This window comes from Martes martes (assembly GCF_963455335.1).
Source record: "Martes martes genome assembly, chromosome: 8".
Taxonomy (NCBI): Eukaryota; Metazoa; Chordata; class Mammalia; order Carnivora; family Mustelidae; genus Martes; species Martes martes.
In genome coordinates, this window is record NC_137895.1 from 79,416,135 (window position 1) to 79,433,397 (window position 17,263).

At 36.9% G+C, this 17,263-nt stretch overlaps 1 protein-coding gene across 1 annotated transcript in view; it reads right to left on the minus strand.

The window, feature by feature from the left end:
- ADAMTS20 (ADAM metallopeptidase with thrombospondin type 1 motif 20) overlaps positions 1–17,263 on the minus strand; it is a gene marked incomplete at its 5' end in the record, with an annotated part of 201,711 nt that overhangs the window by 34,968 nt on the left and 149,480 nt on the right. The window contains 8 exons of the mRNA XM_080811885.1: positions 3,314–3,405; positions 7,811–7,944; positions 8,451–8,545; positions 8,631–8,725; positions 8,936–9,065; positions 9,662–9,862; positions 14,473–14,643; positions 14,719–14,892. Of these exons, the coding sequence (XP_080668011.1) occupies positions 3,314–3,405; positions 7,811–7,944; positions 8,451–8,545; positions 8,631–8,725; positions 8,936–9,065; positions 9,662–9,862; positions 14,473–14,643; positions 14,719–14,892 (1,092 nt within the window). The remainder of the gene's footprint in view (positions 1–3,313; positions 3,406–7,810; positions 7,945–8,450; positions 8,546–8,630; positions 8,726–8,935; positions 9,066–9,661; positions 9,863–14,472; positions 14,644–14,718; positions 14,893–17,263) is intronic.

The window sequence follows — 17,263 nt, forward strand, 5'->3', positions numbered from 1 at the left end:
ACACTACTGGGTATTTACCCTAAAGATACAAATGTAGTGATCCGAAGGGCATGTGCACCCAAATGTTTATAGCAGCAATGTCCACAATAGCCAAACTATGGAAAGAACCTAGATGTCCATCAACAGATGAATGGTTAAAGAAGATGTGGTATACATATATATTAGAATACTATGCAGCTGTCAAAAGAAATGAAATCTTGCCATTTGCAAAGATGTGGATGGAACTAGAGGATATTATTCTGAATGAAATAAGTCAATCAGAGAAAGACAACTATCATATGATCTCCCTGACATGAGGAAGTAGAGATGCAATGTGGGGGGTTTGGGGGGTAGGAAAACAACAAATGAAACAAGATGGGATTGGGCGGGAGACAAACCATAAGAGATTCTTAATCTCACAAAGCAAACTGAGGGTTGCTGGGGGGAGGGGGGGAGAGAGAGGGTGGTGGGGTTATGGACATTGGGGAGGGTATGTGCTATGATGAATGCTGTGAAGTTTATAAGCCTGACAATTCACAGACTTGTACCCCTGGGGCTAACAATGAGATGAATGGATAAAGAGGAAGTCATGTACATAAACATATAACACAACGGAATTTTACCCAGCCATAAAAAAGAATGAAATCTTGTCATTTACAACAACATGGATAGATCCAGAGAGTATAATGCTGAGTGAAATAAGTCAGAAAGAAATTAATATGATTTTATGCATATGTGGAATTTAAGACACATAGGAAAAAAGAGACAAACAGAAAAAGAGGCTTTTAACTATAGAGAACAAACTGATGGTTACCAGAGGGGAGGTCGGTGGGGAGAATGGGTGAAATAGGTGATGGGGATTAAGAAAACTTTTCTCATGGGGCACCTGGGTGGCTCAGTGGGTTAAGCCGCTGCCTTCGGCTCAGGTCATGATCTCAGGGTCCTGGGATCCAGTCCCGCATCGGGCTCTCTGCTCGGCAGGGAGCCTGCTTCCCTCTCTCTCTTTGCCTGCCTCTCTGCCTACTTGTGATCTCTCTCTGTCAAATAAATAAATAAATAAATCTTAAAAAAAAAAAAAAAAAAACTTTTCTCATGATGAGCACTGGGTAATGTATAGAATTTTTGAATCACTATATTGTACACCTGAAAAATAACACTGCAATTTAACTATACTGGAATTAAAATTTGATAAAAAGAAAAAAAAGGACTAGTTCTTCACAAACTCTTCCAAGAAAGTAAAAGAGGAGGGAATACTTCCCAATTCACTTTACAAGGCCAGTATTTCCCTGATATCAAAACTGGATAAGGACCTCACAAGAAAATGATTAGGTCAATTATCTCTTATGAAAATAGATAAGAAATTCCCAACAAATCGAGTCAAATCTAGCAACATATAAAAAGACTGATACTACCTGGCCAAATGGGATTTCTCCCAGGAATGTAAGGTTGTTTCAACATACAATAGTCAACCAGTGTGATACACCACATCACTACAGTAATGGACAAGAGCCCCAGGATCACCTCAGCACATGCAGAAACATTTCAAAAACCAACACCCTTTCATGATAAAACCACTTAAATTAGGACTAGAAGGGCACTTCCTTAACTTGACTGAAGGCATCTATAACATATTCACAGCTAACACACTTAATGATGGACTGAATGCTTTCCCCCTAAAATCAGGAATAAGACAAGTGTATCTACTCTCATCACTTTTTTTTTTTTTTTTTACTCTCGTCACTTTTATTTAATATTGCTCTAGAAGTTTTAGACAGGGTAATGAGGCAAGATAAAGAAATAAACAGCATCCATATTGCCAAGGAAGAAGTAAAACTATGTTTATTTGTAGATGACATCACAGTGTATATAGAAAGTCCCAAAGAATCCCATAAAAAAACTATTATAACTAATAAATGAATTAAACAGGGTTGCAGGATACAAGACCAATTTATAAAAACTACAGGCAAAAATTAGTGATTTATTTGGGTTCCACATCTGGGGGATCTTTTACTGGACAACTCCCCCTTGTCAGAAACCTTCTTTATCTTGAGCTGGAATCTGCTACTCTATTAATGCCTCCTGGAATAACACACTGACCTCATTCCTCTTTCATGGAGCTCTTTAAATATTTAAAGATAGTTACCGTAACTTCACATTCTTTTCCTAGCTACCTTCATTTTCTTTGTGTGACATGATTTAAATGCTCTGTTTTCCCCCCTGGTTTTTGCCTCCTACTCCTATATAGATTAAAAACTTACGATTTTCAAACAGAAATTTAAAATCTTTTGGTGTTAATGTTATGTTTAGGTACTTTATGATTATATGGGGGTGGTTTAGAAATTACTCCATAATCTACATGAGTCATATTGAACTCATGATGGTTGAATAAAACACCTAGGTCTTTTTCATATGACATCACCAGCTTCTATTTGCATTTCTGGACATAAAATTTATAAATTCATTCCAGTTAATTTTTTTCTTATTCATTTGAGCCCATAGTTCTAATGCATTTGGTCTCCTTTAAGTATCTTTGTGTAGTATAGAAAATGCCCTCTCTTTTCGACATAAGCATAACTTCTCTGTCCTATGATGAAAGTAGTGAACAGGAAATCCCAAGAGAGGGCTCTGGCAAACCATCAGCTACTTCTCTTGAAATATCAATATTATAATTATTACTTCTTGCACATGATTTTTTCAATTGGTGATGAATCTTCCTAACCATGCTATATTAATCTAGCTTACATGTCTCCATCTTAAAACGCTGATGTTCACATAGACTTTATAAAATCTCTTGATGAGAGTAAATTTCTCCTAGAAAGCACACTCTATACTGGAAATCACAGAGATGGCATAAAGGGTGTGTGAAGAGAACTCTGAAAATAAAAAAATAAAACAAGAGCAAAGTCATGGAAATACACTATTTCACAAATAAGTTATCCTGGCACTGGTACGGACCCAGACAGCTAATATAACCAATGCTAGCAGCAGTGTATGGAGGCCACATGCTTGTGATTCATTCCTTCACTTTGTTATGTACAACCATTTGTTTCCAGGGACCAGTTGGAAAGATTAAAAATGAAAATGCGTGATGGAAGGAAAAATAGGCTCTGAACAATTTGTAATCCGTGTTATCACACCTTTCAAACAAACCTAAAATTGGCAGAGATGTTTTCCCCCCTAAATTTATCTATAATCTTTGAAATAAAATTCCATATAGGAAATTTACATTTTTCTATTTACTTATGCTTTTTGCAGTACTCTGGTCAAGAAAATTCAGAGAAAGAGCATCCATTTTTTTTTCACAGTGAGGGAAAAATAAACAAATATGAAATACCTGTGGGCATCTGGCAGCACTATAACAATCTCCAGCTGTGGCAAATGGCACTGCTTTTCCAAATATTGTTTGGGCAAAAAGAAGATCTGTGGCTAAAAAAATAAATGAAACTTTTTAGCACTGAAGAATTGCATATTTTCCAATCTTCACTGTAAAACATGCAGTCTTCATACTATATTCTTAAATATATTTATATAATTAATTCAAAATTTTAAGTGAATATGCTATGCAATTATAGTACACATCAGGTTTTTGATAAATATTTTTTAATAAAAAATGTTTATCTCAAAAATTGCCCTATAAATGGCAGGTACATGAATAAATTAATCCAGAGGTTTTAAGAAACTAAATGCCTTGTTATATTTTACATTATAGGGAATATCTAAAATAAAGTGGGGTCAGGAGCAAATTATAGAAGGAGAAACATTAAAGGTTAATACATCATGACAAAGCCACACATGAGTGCTTATAGACCATATATATGATGTATATATATGAATTCATTTAGGCAACTCAAAAACAAAAACATCCAACCAAAATATTTGCTATTTTGATTTCTAATATTACTGCATTATATTATTATTTTCTTTTGAACCCTACTTTTGCCAACATCATTAGCAAAATTTCCCGACTGGCAATAATGCTGGAGATTCTATATGAAGTATCAAAAATAGAGATATAGGATCAAAGACAGGTTGGAAGGAACCCTAAAAGTCAACTGGCCCATTCACTTATTCATGCTTGAATCAAATAATATTCTAACCAACAATTTTCTAGTCAGGGACTCTCACCTCCACTAATGTTGTTTCAAATCACTTCACCTTTCAACAAGACTGAAAGATCACTGCATGCCCCCATGATGACACCAGCTCCCTACAGGTAATCTTCAAAGTTAGCATTCCTAGAAATATCATATCACCAAGGACATGTTTTCAAGACTAGGAGGTTTTCAGTTATGTGCCAGAGTCAGCTTGTACCAAATCCTGAGGACCAGTTGGGTGTGTCTTTTTCAACATCATGTACAATAAGCTCGTTGTTTGTAGCTTGAAGTTGGCATGGTGGGGATATATATAACCAAGGACGTTGGTAAATGCCATAAGTCAGACTTTGTTTACTGGTTGTTAAATGCTGGTTATTAAACAAGTATCCACACATCACTGCTTCCACTGGAACTTATGGATTAGGCTAAGGCAGAGCAGACACAAATTTCAAATCAAGCATCCTTTGCTACTATCTCCCCCATCATTACCTGGATAACCCACAGATAGCTCTAACTCAACACCCCCAAACTAAATGCATTATCTTTTTCTCCAGACTTATTTCCTCTGCTGTGTTTCTCATCTCACTGAACTATGTCACCATCCACCCTGTTATTTTGGAAAATTTTCCAAATATTCTATGTTGCTAATCCCCATATTCCTTCTGTCTGAAATCCTACAGAGTGTACCTCTTTAATATTCTCCCTATTTTGAACCATACCCCTATTTTAAGACCACATCATTTTCTATCTGGATTATTATATTAGCTTCTTAACTACTTTCATGGATACCAAGTCTGGTCCTTTCCCTGCTAAAACTTTCCCACACAGGTTCTCATAACTTATAAAATTCAGTTGTGTAGTTAGTACACATTGTTCTTTATGATCTGCTCTCTGGGAACTTCTCTAACAAGCTGTCATCTCCCAACCTTCATTTAATTTTTGTTTAGAGAAAAATAGACTTTTTATTTTTTAATGGAACCAAGATAATTCACCTTTCCAGGCTTCTGTTCATGCTGGTCCCTTCTCCTGAAACTCCTTTTCTCTACTTCAGTTAGTTCAAATTTGTCAAGATTTCCTCAAGACAGTTTCTTGAGGAAAGTTAAAGACTTTTTACTCAACAAATATTTATTTAGAATCTATTGTGAATATGATATTATTTTACGTACTCTAAGAACACATCGGTGGAAGAAGGAGAGGCTGATGGAATCTGAATCTTACCAGAGTGAGACAGGTAATAAAGTAAATATTACATTATATTAGGGGTGGTACTTGTTATAGCAAAAAAAAAAAAAAAACAAACAGTTAAAAGAAGGAGAGAAGGGATTTTAGGAGTGGAGAGTGTTACAATACTGAATTGTAGGAATACTACAATTTTAGTAGGCATAATAATCCAGGGGAAAATGGTGTGGACTCAGATGAAGGTGGTAGCAATGAGGTAGTGAGAAAGTGATATTTGATATCACCTTTAGATATTTTTAGATATTTAAGATATCTGATAGCTTAGGCTGCCCCAACAAACCACCATGAGCTGTGGCTTAACCAACATAAATACATTTCTCTAACATCTGGAGGCTGGAAGGGGGAGATCAGTGGGTCAGTATGGTCATGTTCTGATGAGGGTCCTCTTCCTCGCTTGCAGATGGTCATCCTTTTCACTGTGTCCTCTTTTGGCAGAGAGAGCTCTAGTGTCTTTTCCTCTTTTTATAAGGGCATTAGTCCCATCATGAGGGTTCCACCTTCATGATCATACCTAAACCTAATTATCTCCCCATAACCAAATATCATCACATTGGAGATTAGGGTTTTATCATATGAATGTTGGGAGACATGATTCAGTCCACAGTAACATGTATGTTAGAGATTCACCTCACAAAATTTGATGATGGACTGCATGTTGGTGTGAGAGAAATGGAGCTAAGATGTTGCTAGATTTTAGCTGGAGTATCTAGATTATATGTGCCATTTCCTGAAATGATAAAAATTTAGATAGGAAGAGAGGCTATTGCAAGGGTGTGGGGTTGGAAATGAACTAGGGAAGGGCAACAGGATTACTCAAACAGCATGTAGCTTAGTAGTCATGCATTTAAGGGGAGATCAGTCAGAAGGGCAGTACATAGGGGGCCACACTCATGTCGCATGTTGCAACTGGAGCACAGGGGAAATGTTTAATCAAGACTGGGTTTTTGCCATCCAAACTGGAAGAAAAAAAAGAGAGATCAGGGAGTTGAAAATGTATTGTATTGTATTGTATTGTACTGTATTGAGTTGTATTGAGTTGTATTGAGTTGTATTCTCATTGTACTCTCAGGGCCCAGCCAAATGCCTGGCAAATGGCAGACTTGTTTGATAAAATAACGATATATAACAGCTTAATAAATAGCAAATAAGTTACCAAGTTCTCCCTGTGTACTTACTTAGCAATGTTACAACATACAGTATTAAATAACAACCAGCATTTATTGAGCATTTACTATATGCAAGGCACTTATTAGGTATGTTACGAGTATTATCTTTTAGTCTCACCAAAAAGCAGGGGGAGGGGGGAGGAATGAAAGAAGAAAGGAAAAACATCTTAGAGCCAGCTTCTCACTTTACAGACAAGGGAATTTGGGCTTAAAGAGATATTTCCAAGGTCATGCAACTGGTAAATGGATGCAAAGAATTTACTCCCAGACAGTCTAACTCCAGAGTCATAAACATAACAATATAATACTTCCCCAGTGCAGTAACAGTGGGTGCAGTAAACGGTAGCTATTATTACTAACAATAATAATTCATCATTATGTGACTGTGATGTAGAGATTATGTACTCACGCATTCCATGTCTCAATAATTTTTTTGTTTCTTTCTATAGTCTATGCACCATGATAGGTACTGGTGATTCAATTGCAGTTTAGAGTTTCTACTTCCAAAATGAACTTCTTTGCCTTTTTCTGTAGGTATGCAAGTTCTAGGATGGAAGGCTGTCTCATGTTCAGTGTATATTAGGTTCTATAAATATGTTTTGATTTTACTAAATCTCTGAATTACTTCCCAGAAAGGCAGCAGGTACAGAAGCTGGGATCTGTGTGTGGGACTTTACCCCTCAACACCAATTACTAACTGTACGATTTCAGACAAGTCACTTAAATTTATAAGTACATCTGAATTTCATCACTAGCAACAGTGTGAGGCAATTCTGCCTTAACTAGTATAGAGTTATAAAAAAGATAAAATGAGAAAATTTATGGGAAGATACTTGACAAATTGTGAGCAGAAATTAATGTTAATTATTACCTTAAGCCCTGCAAAAGACTTATACAATTATGTTGAGGATATTAACTTCCTTGTCCCTAATGTAATTGGGGATTTTAAGGTAGAGGGTCCCCATGGTTCATGCTATTGCAAAGGAATTATGTACTTATTAAGTTCTTTTTAAAAAATTAAGTAATTATTGCACAGTGCCAGGCCTTTCTCTATACTCTGGCTACCACATATGTCAGAATATTGTTAGAATGTCATTAGCAAACAGAGACTTTCTGTTTTAGAGATTTGGTACTTACTTTTTTTTTCTTTTTAAAGATTGTATTTGTCAGAGAGAGAGAGCACAAGCAGGGAGAATGGCAGGCAGAGGGAGAAGCAGGCTCCCCACCGAGCAAGGAGACCAACGTGGGACTCAATCCCAGGACTCTGGGATCATGACCTGAGCTGAAGGCAGACACTTAATGACTGAGTCACCCAGGCGTCCCAGCACTTACTTTTAATTTGCATGGAATTGAGATCAATTCTTATTTTGCTGAAAACAGTGTATCCAGCAGCCAGGTAGTCATTTTTACATGCACAGTCTTGCCTCCTACTTCCATTAAAAGGGCATTCATATGGATTTTGTAGTCTGAAACAACATTAGAGTACTTTTAGTATTAGATGCAGTAATTCTCCCATCATGTAGATAAATAGTAAACTTTGGAAATGGGAAGATATACTCCTCAATATTATAGTGTCAGTAAGTTAAATGAGAAAGAAGTAAAAGTCACTCAAGATTAATTTATATTCTCAATGGGATGTTCAAGAATGGTTTATGGAAAATAATTCACTATAGTTCTCCTAGTTTTTATTACTAGTTTTTATTACTGGTATTAATTTCATTTCTATTAAAATACACCTAGCTCTTAAACTCTTCTCTGTTTTCCACAGCTCACCCTCAGTATTCTTCTTAGTTAATACTCAAGTCTTTAGTATTCAACAGGCATGGACAACACCTGGCTTAGGTCTTTTGTCTACCTGCTCCTAAATTACTTGTCCCACTTGTGAGATACTCAAGTGTCACTCTGAAAGCTGGAAGTTGTAATTCTCTTGATAGAACATAAAAATGCACAGATAAGCCAAAAAATCTCATACCTAACACCATACACTTCAGAAAAGTTGTCTTCTTCACCTTTGGCCAATGAAATATATTCCTTGGGGTTCACCAAGTGCATGTCTGCACAATAGATCTAAAGGGAAAATGCAAACATTTAGAAATGCTTTTTCCAGTCAACAGCCAATGTTAAAATCAAATGCAAACTGTTTTCAAAATACCTTTATTATTCTTCCATTAATGTTAAGGTAATAGTCACCATCCTTGGTAATGTTGTTTTTTACTTGGATTTCTTTGCAGCTGGTAAATGTTTTACCTTCAAGGACAAGTGAATACAACTTATCAACAATGAACAAATTACAAACAGATCATGAATTTAGCTCAATCACACAAATATTAATATACTCTGAAAAAACAAACATCTTGTTTTGTGGAACATATGACTGCTACAAATACTTTCAAATTTTAATTAAAACTCCCTAGGAACACTTAGGTATTAGGTAGATTTTTAAAGTCTATTACTTACAGTCATTGATGTAACATTTCTTTTGAGCATCTGGTTTTAAACGCTTTAAACATAAGTTACTGGACAAACCACTTGCAGCCATGCATTCTACTCTTCTCTCCATTGTTCCAGCTCCACAAGTCACTGAGCACTGTGAAGAGTACAGTTTGGTGGTGAAGTATATAATGGATAAAAGGATACTGGGATCATGACCTGAGCTGAAGGCAGATACTTAACTGACTGAGTCACCCAGGTGTCCCTTGATATGCATTAATTAATTATTATTAATAAATAATCATGATTATTAATAATGCATTAATTAATAATTGATTGTTGATTATTAAGACTACAGAGCTTCTTTCATTTTTATATGCTAAGATTGCAAAGCAACATTCACTTGCTTTCTATCAAATTGGAAATGGAATATAGTGCCAATGACTTTCATTACTCACACATCAGATTTACTTCTTTAATTAACCAATAAATCTTAAGCATCTACTCAAAATGCAAGCCACTGTGCAAGACTCTCAGAGGAACAGAAATAAGTCATTAGTTATAGTCCCTGCTTATAAGCAGATTATAGCAAGCATAGAAAAAGAAATATTTATACAAGTAACTGATAGTGGTTTTTATAGACAAAAGGGGTAGGAGACAGCTCTGAGATCTAGTTAGACATGCAGATTACCAGGTATCCTACACCTAGAAAATCTCATTCAAAAGACTTTCAGTTCATAATTACATACTGACCTTGCTCCATTTCCCCACTTTCCAAGTGGCCACATGCAAACAGCTCCTAAAATTGCATTTGTAAACCTGAGGGGAAGGCAGCACAGGACATTCTCGATAGTCTATAGGCCAAAGTTGATGAAGCTTATATTTCTCAGTAGGCCAGATTGCGATGCAATCTGTAATCCTTTGTCGGTAACTAAATCCACAGTTACCTGCACACTGAAAAATACACAATTATAAGAGGAGAAAAAGATGTCCTTAAACTTAACTAGGGCCTACTATTTGCCAGGTGCTTAATATATACTAGGCTATATACTCCCCACAATAATCTTATTTATTAGCTTAATTTGCAGATGAATAAACAACTGTTCAGAGACATTAGGTAACATTTCCAGAGTTAAGCCAATAAATGGAAAGGATGCAGATTCATGCTTGACTGTCTATTTGTAGTGCCTATGTTTTTTGGTTCTGTTTTCCATTACACTGCTAAGAACAGTTTAATTGGATGAAGCTTTATCTCCCAGTAGGCACAACTTCAGAGAAATGGAACATATTAGGAGTTCTTACCTGAAATAAAGAATAGTTATTAGCCTTAACTTACTAGTAACTATATAAGTTAGCATACATTTATCTTAAAACATATAATGTGATGTATAATACCATTTGACTAGAATAAATAAGTGATATAGACATAAAGATCCAAAAAAGGGCGAACAGATTTTTGCTTCCAGCAATAATGGAGTGGCAAGAAATAAGTTACCTTCTAACCTGAAGCAATAAAAACATCTGGAAAAAATATAACAAACAATGGCTTTTCAGACACTGGACATTAGGCAATGAAGTGATACCTGGGAGATAGAAATAAAAAAGTGATCCTATAACTGCTCTAGTCTGCTAGAAACACAATGGGAAAGCAGAGTTCTGACCAGTGCACATACATATGTGAAGACACCAAGTGAGGCCAAAGAATGAACCAACCAAAAGATAGAACTTACTGGATCTGGTACTCACATGGGACTAAATAGAGTTCCCTCCAGTCAGACTGGAAAACTTCATATACATGGGATAATAGGTAGAGTACTCAGAGGGGTCTTGACAGAGTAGAGGGGAAATAATTAACCTTAGACCAATAATGCACTGGTCTGGCCTAACAAATCTTAAGAGTAAGACAAGAAAGGATTGCACTGTTTCCACACAAAATAACTTCATTCTAGAATGAAGCTCATAATATATACATAGAATAAAAAATATCCAATAGTCAAAAAAGGTAAAATTCATGTCTAACATGCAATTAGCTGGCATGCAAAGAAGCAGGAAAATATAACCTATAATGCGAAGAAAAATCCATCTATCAACACAGACCAAGAGGATGAGTGAAAACAACTAAGTAAGGACAAGTGAAAATTCTGTCCTCCATAAAAGCAATGAGGAAACTGGCAAAATTTGTCATAATTAACTTTCCCAGAGCCTTGAAAATTAACCAAAGGCCTGCAGCAATCCAGGAAGCATTTATTCAAGAAATAAGGCTAAATCTCAGGATGAAGACAGAACTTTGTAGTGTTTTGACTTACCCTATACCCATTCTCCCCTCTTGAGCTCCATAGTAGCCTTCAAAATGAATAGTCCTGCAAACATGGTGAAAACCAGCAGCCTGGCCACCACAAGAGAGGTGGAACTGGGTTGGACATCCTTCAAAGCCTCCTTCCCATAGAATTGTCATAATTTGAACTGTTTGGTGGTTTTTTAGAAGATACCGCTTGCAAGGCTGTCTTTATTTGACTTGACTTAGAGCTTGCTTGCACCAGTGCTAAAAGCCTTTTCCCTAGGGGCATTTGTTGAACCCAATTAAAGGCTACTGTTTAACTTTGCAGCTTCCAGAGCAGGGATAACAGATGGAGCAAAAAATAGAATAGTCAAAAAAGCTTAAAAGGAAAATCTGGGAAATGAAATGTCTGTAACAGCTTTGAAAAGTTCCAATATATTCATAGGAAACTAAAAGTCTGTGGACATGCATAAGGTTGTGCACAAGTCCAGGACTCCACACATATGCAGGAAGCACCTGGGAAGGGCCTACACTTTCATCTCTGACTGATATCTAAGCTATGAACAAAAGCAGGACATTAAACTTATGGAAGAGGGGTGCCTGGGTGGCTCAGTGGGTTAGCCTCCACCTTCGGCTCTGGTCATGATCCCAGGGTCCTGGGATCGAGTCCCGCATCAGGCTCTCTGCTCAGCAGGGAGCCTGCTTCCTCCTCTCTCTCTCTCTCTCTCTCTCTGCCTGCCCCTCTGTCTACTTGTGATCTGTGTCTGTCAAATAAATAAATAAATCTTAAAAAAAAAACAAAAACAAAACTTATGGAAGAGTTGTCAACTCCCTGGCTGAGTGTTAAAGGTGCCTCCATTTACAGAGCTTCTTGGCAAAGGTTGGAGATTGTTTCTAGGTAGCTAAGGAAATCAGTATAGAATTATTAGCTCACAATTATATTCATCAAGCAAAACTTCAGTGACTACATGTGACAAAGGATACAGACTTTACAGTGAGCTTAAAAAAACTCACCAAACAAGCAAACAGCAACAACAATACATTCTGGGATGGAGAGAGAAAGAATAGAACTGTAACCAAGAGATTGAATTAATAATCAAAAAAACTTCACACAAACAAAAGCCCAGGACCACAGCCTTTGTTGGTAAATTCCATCAAATGTTTGAATAGGAATTAGCATTAACCTTTCTAAATCTCTTCCAAAAGAAAGAAGAGTAAGGGAAACTTCCTAATTCGTCCTACAAGGCCATTATATCCCTCATACCAAAACTAGGCAAAGATGTTACAAGAAAAGAAAACTCTTATGAATGTAAATACAAAAATCCTCAACAAAACACTATCAAAAAATTCCAGAAACAAATAAAAAGGGTTATGTACCATGACCAAGTCAGATTTATTTAGGTAGGTAGGATTGCAAAATGGTGAAACAACAGTGGAAAACAGTTTTGAATTTCCTCAAAAAATTAAACAGTTCCCATAATACTCAGAAATTTTACTTCTAGGTATTTTGCCCAAGATAAATGAAAACATTCATAAAAAAAAAAAAACTTGTACACAAATGTTCTTAACAACATTATTCAGAATAGTCAGAAAGCCAATCAACCCAAATATCCATCAACTGATGGATAAACAAAATGTAGCCTATCTCTAAAACGCAATAGTATTCATCCATAAAAAGAAATGAATGATGGTTCTATACTACATCATGGATAAGCCTTAAAAATACCATGCTGAGTGAAAGAAGCCATATACAGGAGACCACATATTGTATGATTCAGTTTAAATGAAATGCCCAGAGCTGGAATATCCACAGATGTATAATATAGGTTAAGTGGTTGTCTGGGGCTCAGAGGAAGAAGGCAATGAGGAGAGACTACTCATGTGTATGGAGTTTCTTCTTGAGGTGATAAAATGTTCTAGCATCAGATCATGGTGATCTAATGGTTGTACAAACCATCATGGTGATATAATGGTTGCATAAACTTGAGAGCACACTAAAATTCTCTCAATTATAAACACACATACATAGATGTTAGAATTAGCAGAGAAGGACATTAAAAAGTTATTACTAATTGTAGTATATTCAAAAAGTAGAGACATGAAAGAACTAAAAAAAAATGAAATCAAACTTCTAAAGATAAATATTATACTGTCTGAGATTAAGAAAATCAGGATGGGAATTAATGGCAAATCAGACATCACAGATTAGTGGACTAGAAGCTATCCATATATTTAATAATCAAAATGAATAAGCTAATGATACATACTGCAACCTGACTGAATCTCAAAATACTTAAACTCATCAAAATAATTAGGAGCCACCTGAGTGGCTCAGTCAGTTAAGTGTCTATCTTCAGCTCAGGTCAGGTCATGATTCCAGAGATGCGGGACCAAGCCCTACATTGGGCACCCTGCTTGGCAGGCTCTCTCTCTTTTTCTCTCTCACAAATAAATAAATAAAATATTTAAAAAAAATAATCAGTCAAAAAATAGTATATACTGTGTAATTTCATTTATGAAAAACTCTAGAAAATGCAAAATAATATAGTGAGGAGTCCCTTACATAGAAAACAGACTAGCTTACCTATAGATAGGAGGGAGACGGGAAGGAAGTATAAGGTAGCACAAGGAAACATTTGGGGGTGATGGAGATGCTCTTGATTTTGAATATAGAAATGGTTTTATAGGTGTTTGCACCCGTCAAAACTTAGCAAGTTATATATACACTTTCAATATGTGTGGTGTATTGTTTGTCAGTTATACATCAAAACAGCTGTTTTTAAAAAAACAGGCAACTCCTCAGGGCCATTTTGCTAAACTGTTCTGCTCATTGATTTCACACTTGCCCCAGCCCACACTTCAGAACTGAACTAGAGTTTAACACACACGTTGCTATTACTGTCTCTGCACCATCCACCTGTCAGTGGTTCCATCCCCTAGATTGATATGCATACCATTATCTGCCCCCATTTTCAATTTTTTTTAAAAGATTTCATTTATTTATTCAAGAGACAGAGAGAGCGCTGAGACAGAGTGAGCAGGGGGGAGGGGCAGAGGGAGAAGCAGACTCCCCACTGAGCAGGGAACCCCTCAAAGTGCCATTCCAGGACTCTGGGATCATGACCTGAGCTCAAGGCAGAGGTTTAACCATCTGAGCTACCCAGCTGCAACCCCTCCACCCCCCTACCCCATATTCAAATTTAGACACAGTTTCAACTGTATCAAATTTGAAACTCGGTTGTTTTTTCCAGAGGCAACATTTCTCAACTTTCTTTCTTTGCCTTACCTGTGATGAGTCTCCTGTTACCACAATATACCTGCAGGAAGGGTTCTCACACTTTTTGATCGAAAGAGGTCTGGTTGAAGGATCACAGAAACTCTCATTCACTTGTATGTTTTGCGCATTGGTGCACTTCACTTGACGATGTGTCTCTTTTTTGGTACATGACGATGAACACTGGAAGTGCAATGACAAAATGAACACCGCATTCTTTCAGGCAGTGTCTTTGAAACCTTAGGGGTCAGTACTCACATTCAGCCACTCTCCTGCCACCCACTGGTACTGGATGCAGTCCTGCTGCCAACATCGCTGCTGAAAATAAGGCCGGGTGGATGGATCACACATTTCATCAGCCACCCGACCAATGCCTCTGAGTCTACAGTACACATCCCTTTGCTGAACTCCAGAGCCGCAGGTCACAGAGCACTGCAGAGAGGCCCAAAGGATTGGAACAATTAGCTAACAAATATCGAATTATGTAAAGATGGCGAAATAGTGCCATAGCCTATTTTCTTGTTTCTTTCAACGTAGCCTGATATTACTTCAGGCACTAGAGAGAAAATACAAGCAATTAGTATTTTTAAGACTGTCTAGTGTGAAGCGTCCATACAAATGTGCAAATAAATTTTCTTTATTTTGCAATATCTACTCAAGCCTTATGGGAACTATTGACAAGTTACATGACAAGTTCTATCAGTCAGTCCATCCCAACAGATAACTCTCTATTCTGACTTAAACGTTCTTAATAGCTTTTAAACTCGCTGCACAATGAAACTACTCTGCTACGTTGCTTTTAAACATTATTTAAATCCTTAGACTCTCTGTATCATCTCCCTCCAAGGAACAATAATTTCCAAGATTGTGTTATACTCGTCTTTATACTTGCAGCACAAACTTTATACAGTTTGAGGATCCAAATAGTTGCTAATCTGTTGATTCATGATTATCTTCCAATGGACAAGTGCTTGGGAAGCTGGTTGCATAAACTGTAAACATAGACCATCTTGTTGTCTTAGCCTCCCCAGGTCTCATTTTCCTTATGTGCACAAAGAAGATTCTGTATTATTTGTAAAATTTCATAGGACACTTCCGTACATGTATTCCTGATAACAGCTCTGTCTCTGACAACCAGTGCTGAGGACCTGAGGCTCAGAGATGGTAAGTCACTTGTCTGAGCTCCTGCCTCTAGTTACAAGATGAAGGTCAGTTCTTTCTGATTCCAGACACCGAGCTGTCACTGTGCTCCCTGAAGGGGGTGGGGAAGGGTTTGGTAACCTCTCGGGGCTCTTGCAGCTCTAGAATGCCGTGTCCTGTTATATTACAAGAGAAGGTGGCTACAGCCAAGAGCTATGGTGTCAACACTAATAAAGTGTGGAGAATGCCCAGGGGTATTTATTTAATTTGCAAGTTTGGTTTTCTCTGCTCCTTGTGATTCCAGAAGGGATTGGAAGTCCTACTGAGGAATATCTGTGGTCTCATCACTGTTTCCTGTGATACTGTAAGGGTAAAAAATCAGGTCCATTGAGGCATCTGGGTGGCTCAGCTGGTTAAGCATCTGATTCTTGATTTCTGCTCCAGTCATGATCTCAGGGTTGTGAGATGGAGCCCCACATCAGGCTCTGCACTGAACGGTGAGTCTGTTTGAAGACTCTCCTCTCTTTGCCCCTCCCCTCATTTGTTCTCTCTCTCTTTCTCTGACTCTCTTGAAAATAAATGAATAAATCTTAAAAAAAAAAAAATCAGGTCCTTCACCACGTTCTGTATTTCTGCAGGAGCTCAGAACGATGAACTTATTTTTCTACAACAATAAATATATATCTACAGAATATGAATTTACCATGAATGAAAAAATATTTAGACCCCACAATAACTAAGAACTTGGTTCACCTTGTAGACTTGAAATCCTTCTACAAACTGTTGTACCCTTTCACTCTAAATACACTTGAAAATTTAGAATTATAAACAGTATAAGCAGTGGGAATAAGGAGTAATCACTGTCTTGAAAGAGAATTTATATCTATTTCTTAACCTATGAAAAACAGTATTACCTACATAGTTTATACTTACCTTCGTTTTATGCTTAAGCAGTTGAATTTTGTCCCCATTGAGCATTTTCACAAAAAAAAACCCAGCTCCATGTGTGGAGAAAATAATACTTTAGTGGGTGTTTTATGCGGGGCATAATATTAAGTAGACTAAAATGTCTGGAGATAGTTTAGCTTATCTGAACCTCTTGTGAAAATGTTTAGCCTATAGAATAAGGCTCTTGCAAATAGTTTTCAGGGATAATTTCAGAAATATAAGCTACATGTGGAAAACTTTCTGCCTCTAAATGTGAAAAAAAAATTCCTGGAAAAACATAATTCACAAAACACAGCTTAGCAAGAAGTTATAGCAGACAAATACAATTTTCTAAAATTCAATAAACCACAGTGGTTTATTGGTCCTCTGGCAATAGCGTATGTTTAGAAAAATCTGTTGTGGGGCGCCTGGGTGGCTCAGTGGCTTAAAGCCTCTGCCTTCGGCTCAAGTCATGATCCCAGCATCCTGGGATCGAGCCCCGCATCGGACTCACTGCGCGGCAGGGAACCTGCTTCCTCCTCTCTCTCTGCCTGCTTCTCTGCCTACTTGTGATCTCTGTCTGTCAAATAAATAAATAAAATCTTTAAAAACAAAAAAAAAAAGAAAAGAAAAATCTGTTGTGACCATGGGTGACTACTATTGTGGATCTCTTCCCTAAATGAAAAAGAAAAAATGGTCTACTCCTTGGAAGAAAACAAATAACTTTTTGTTTTTC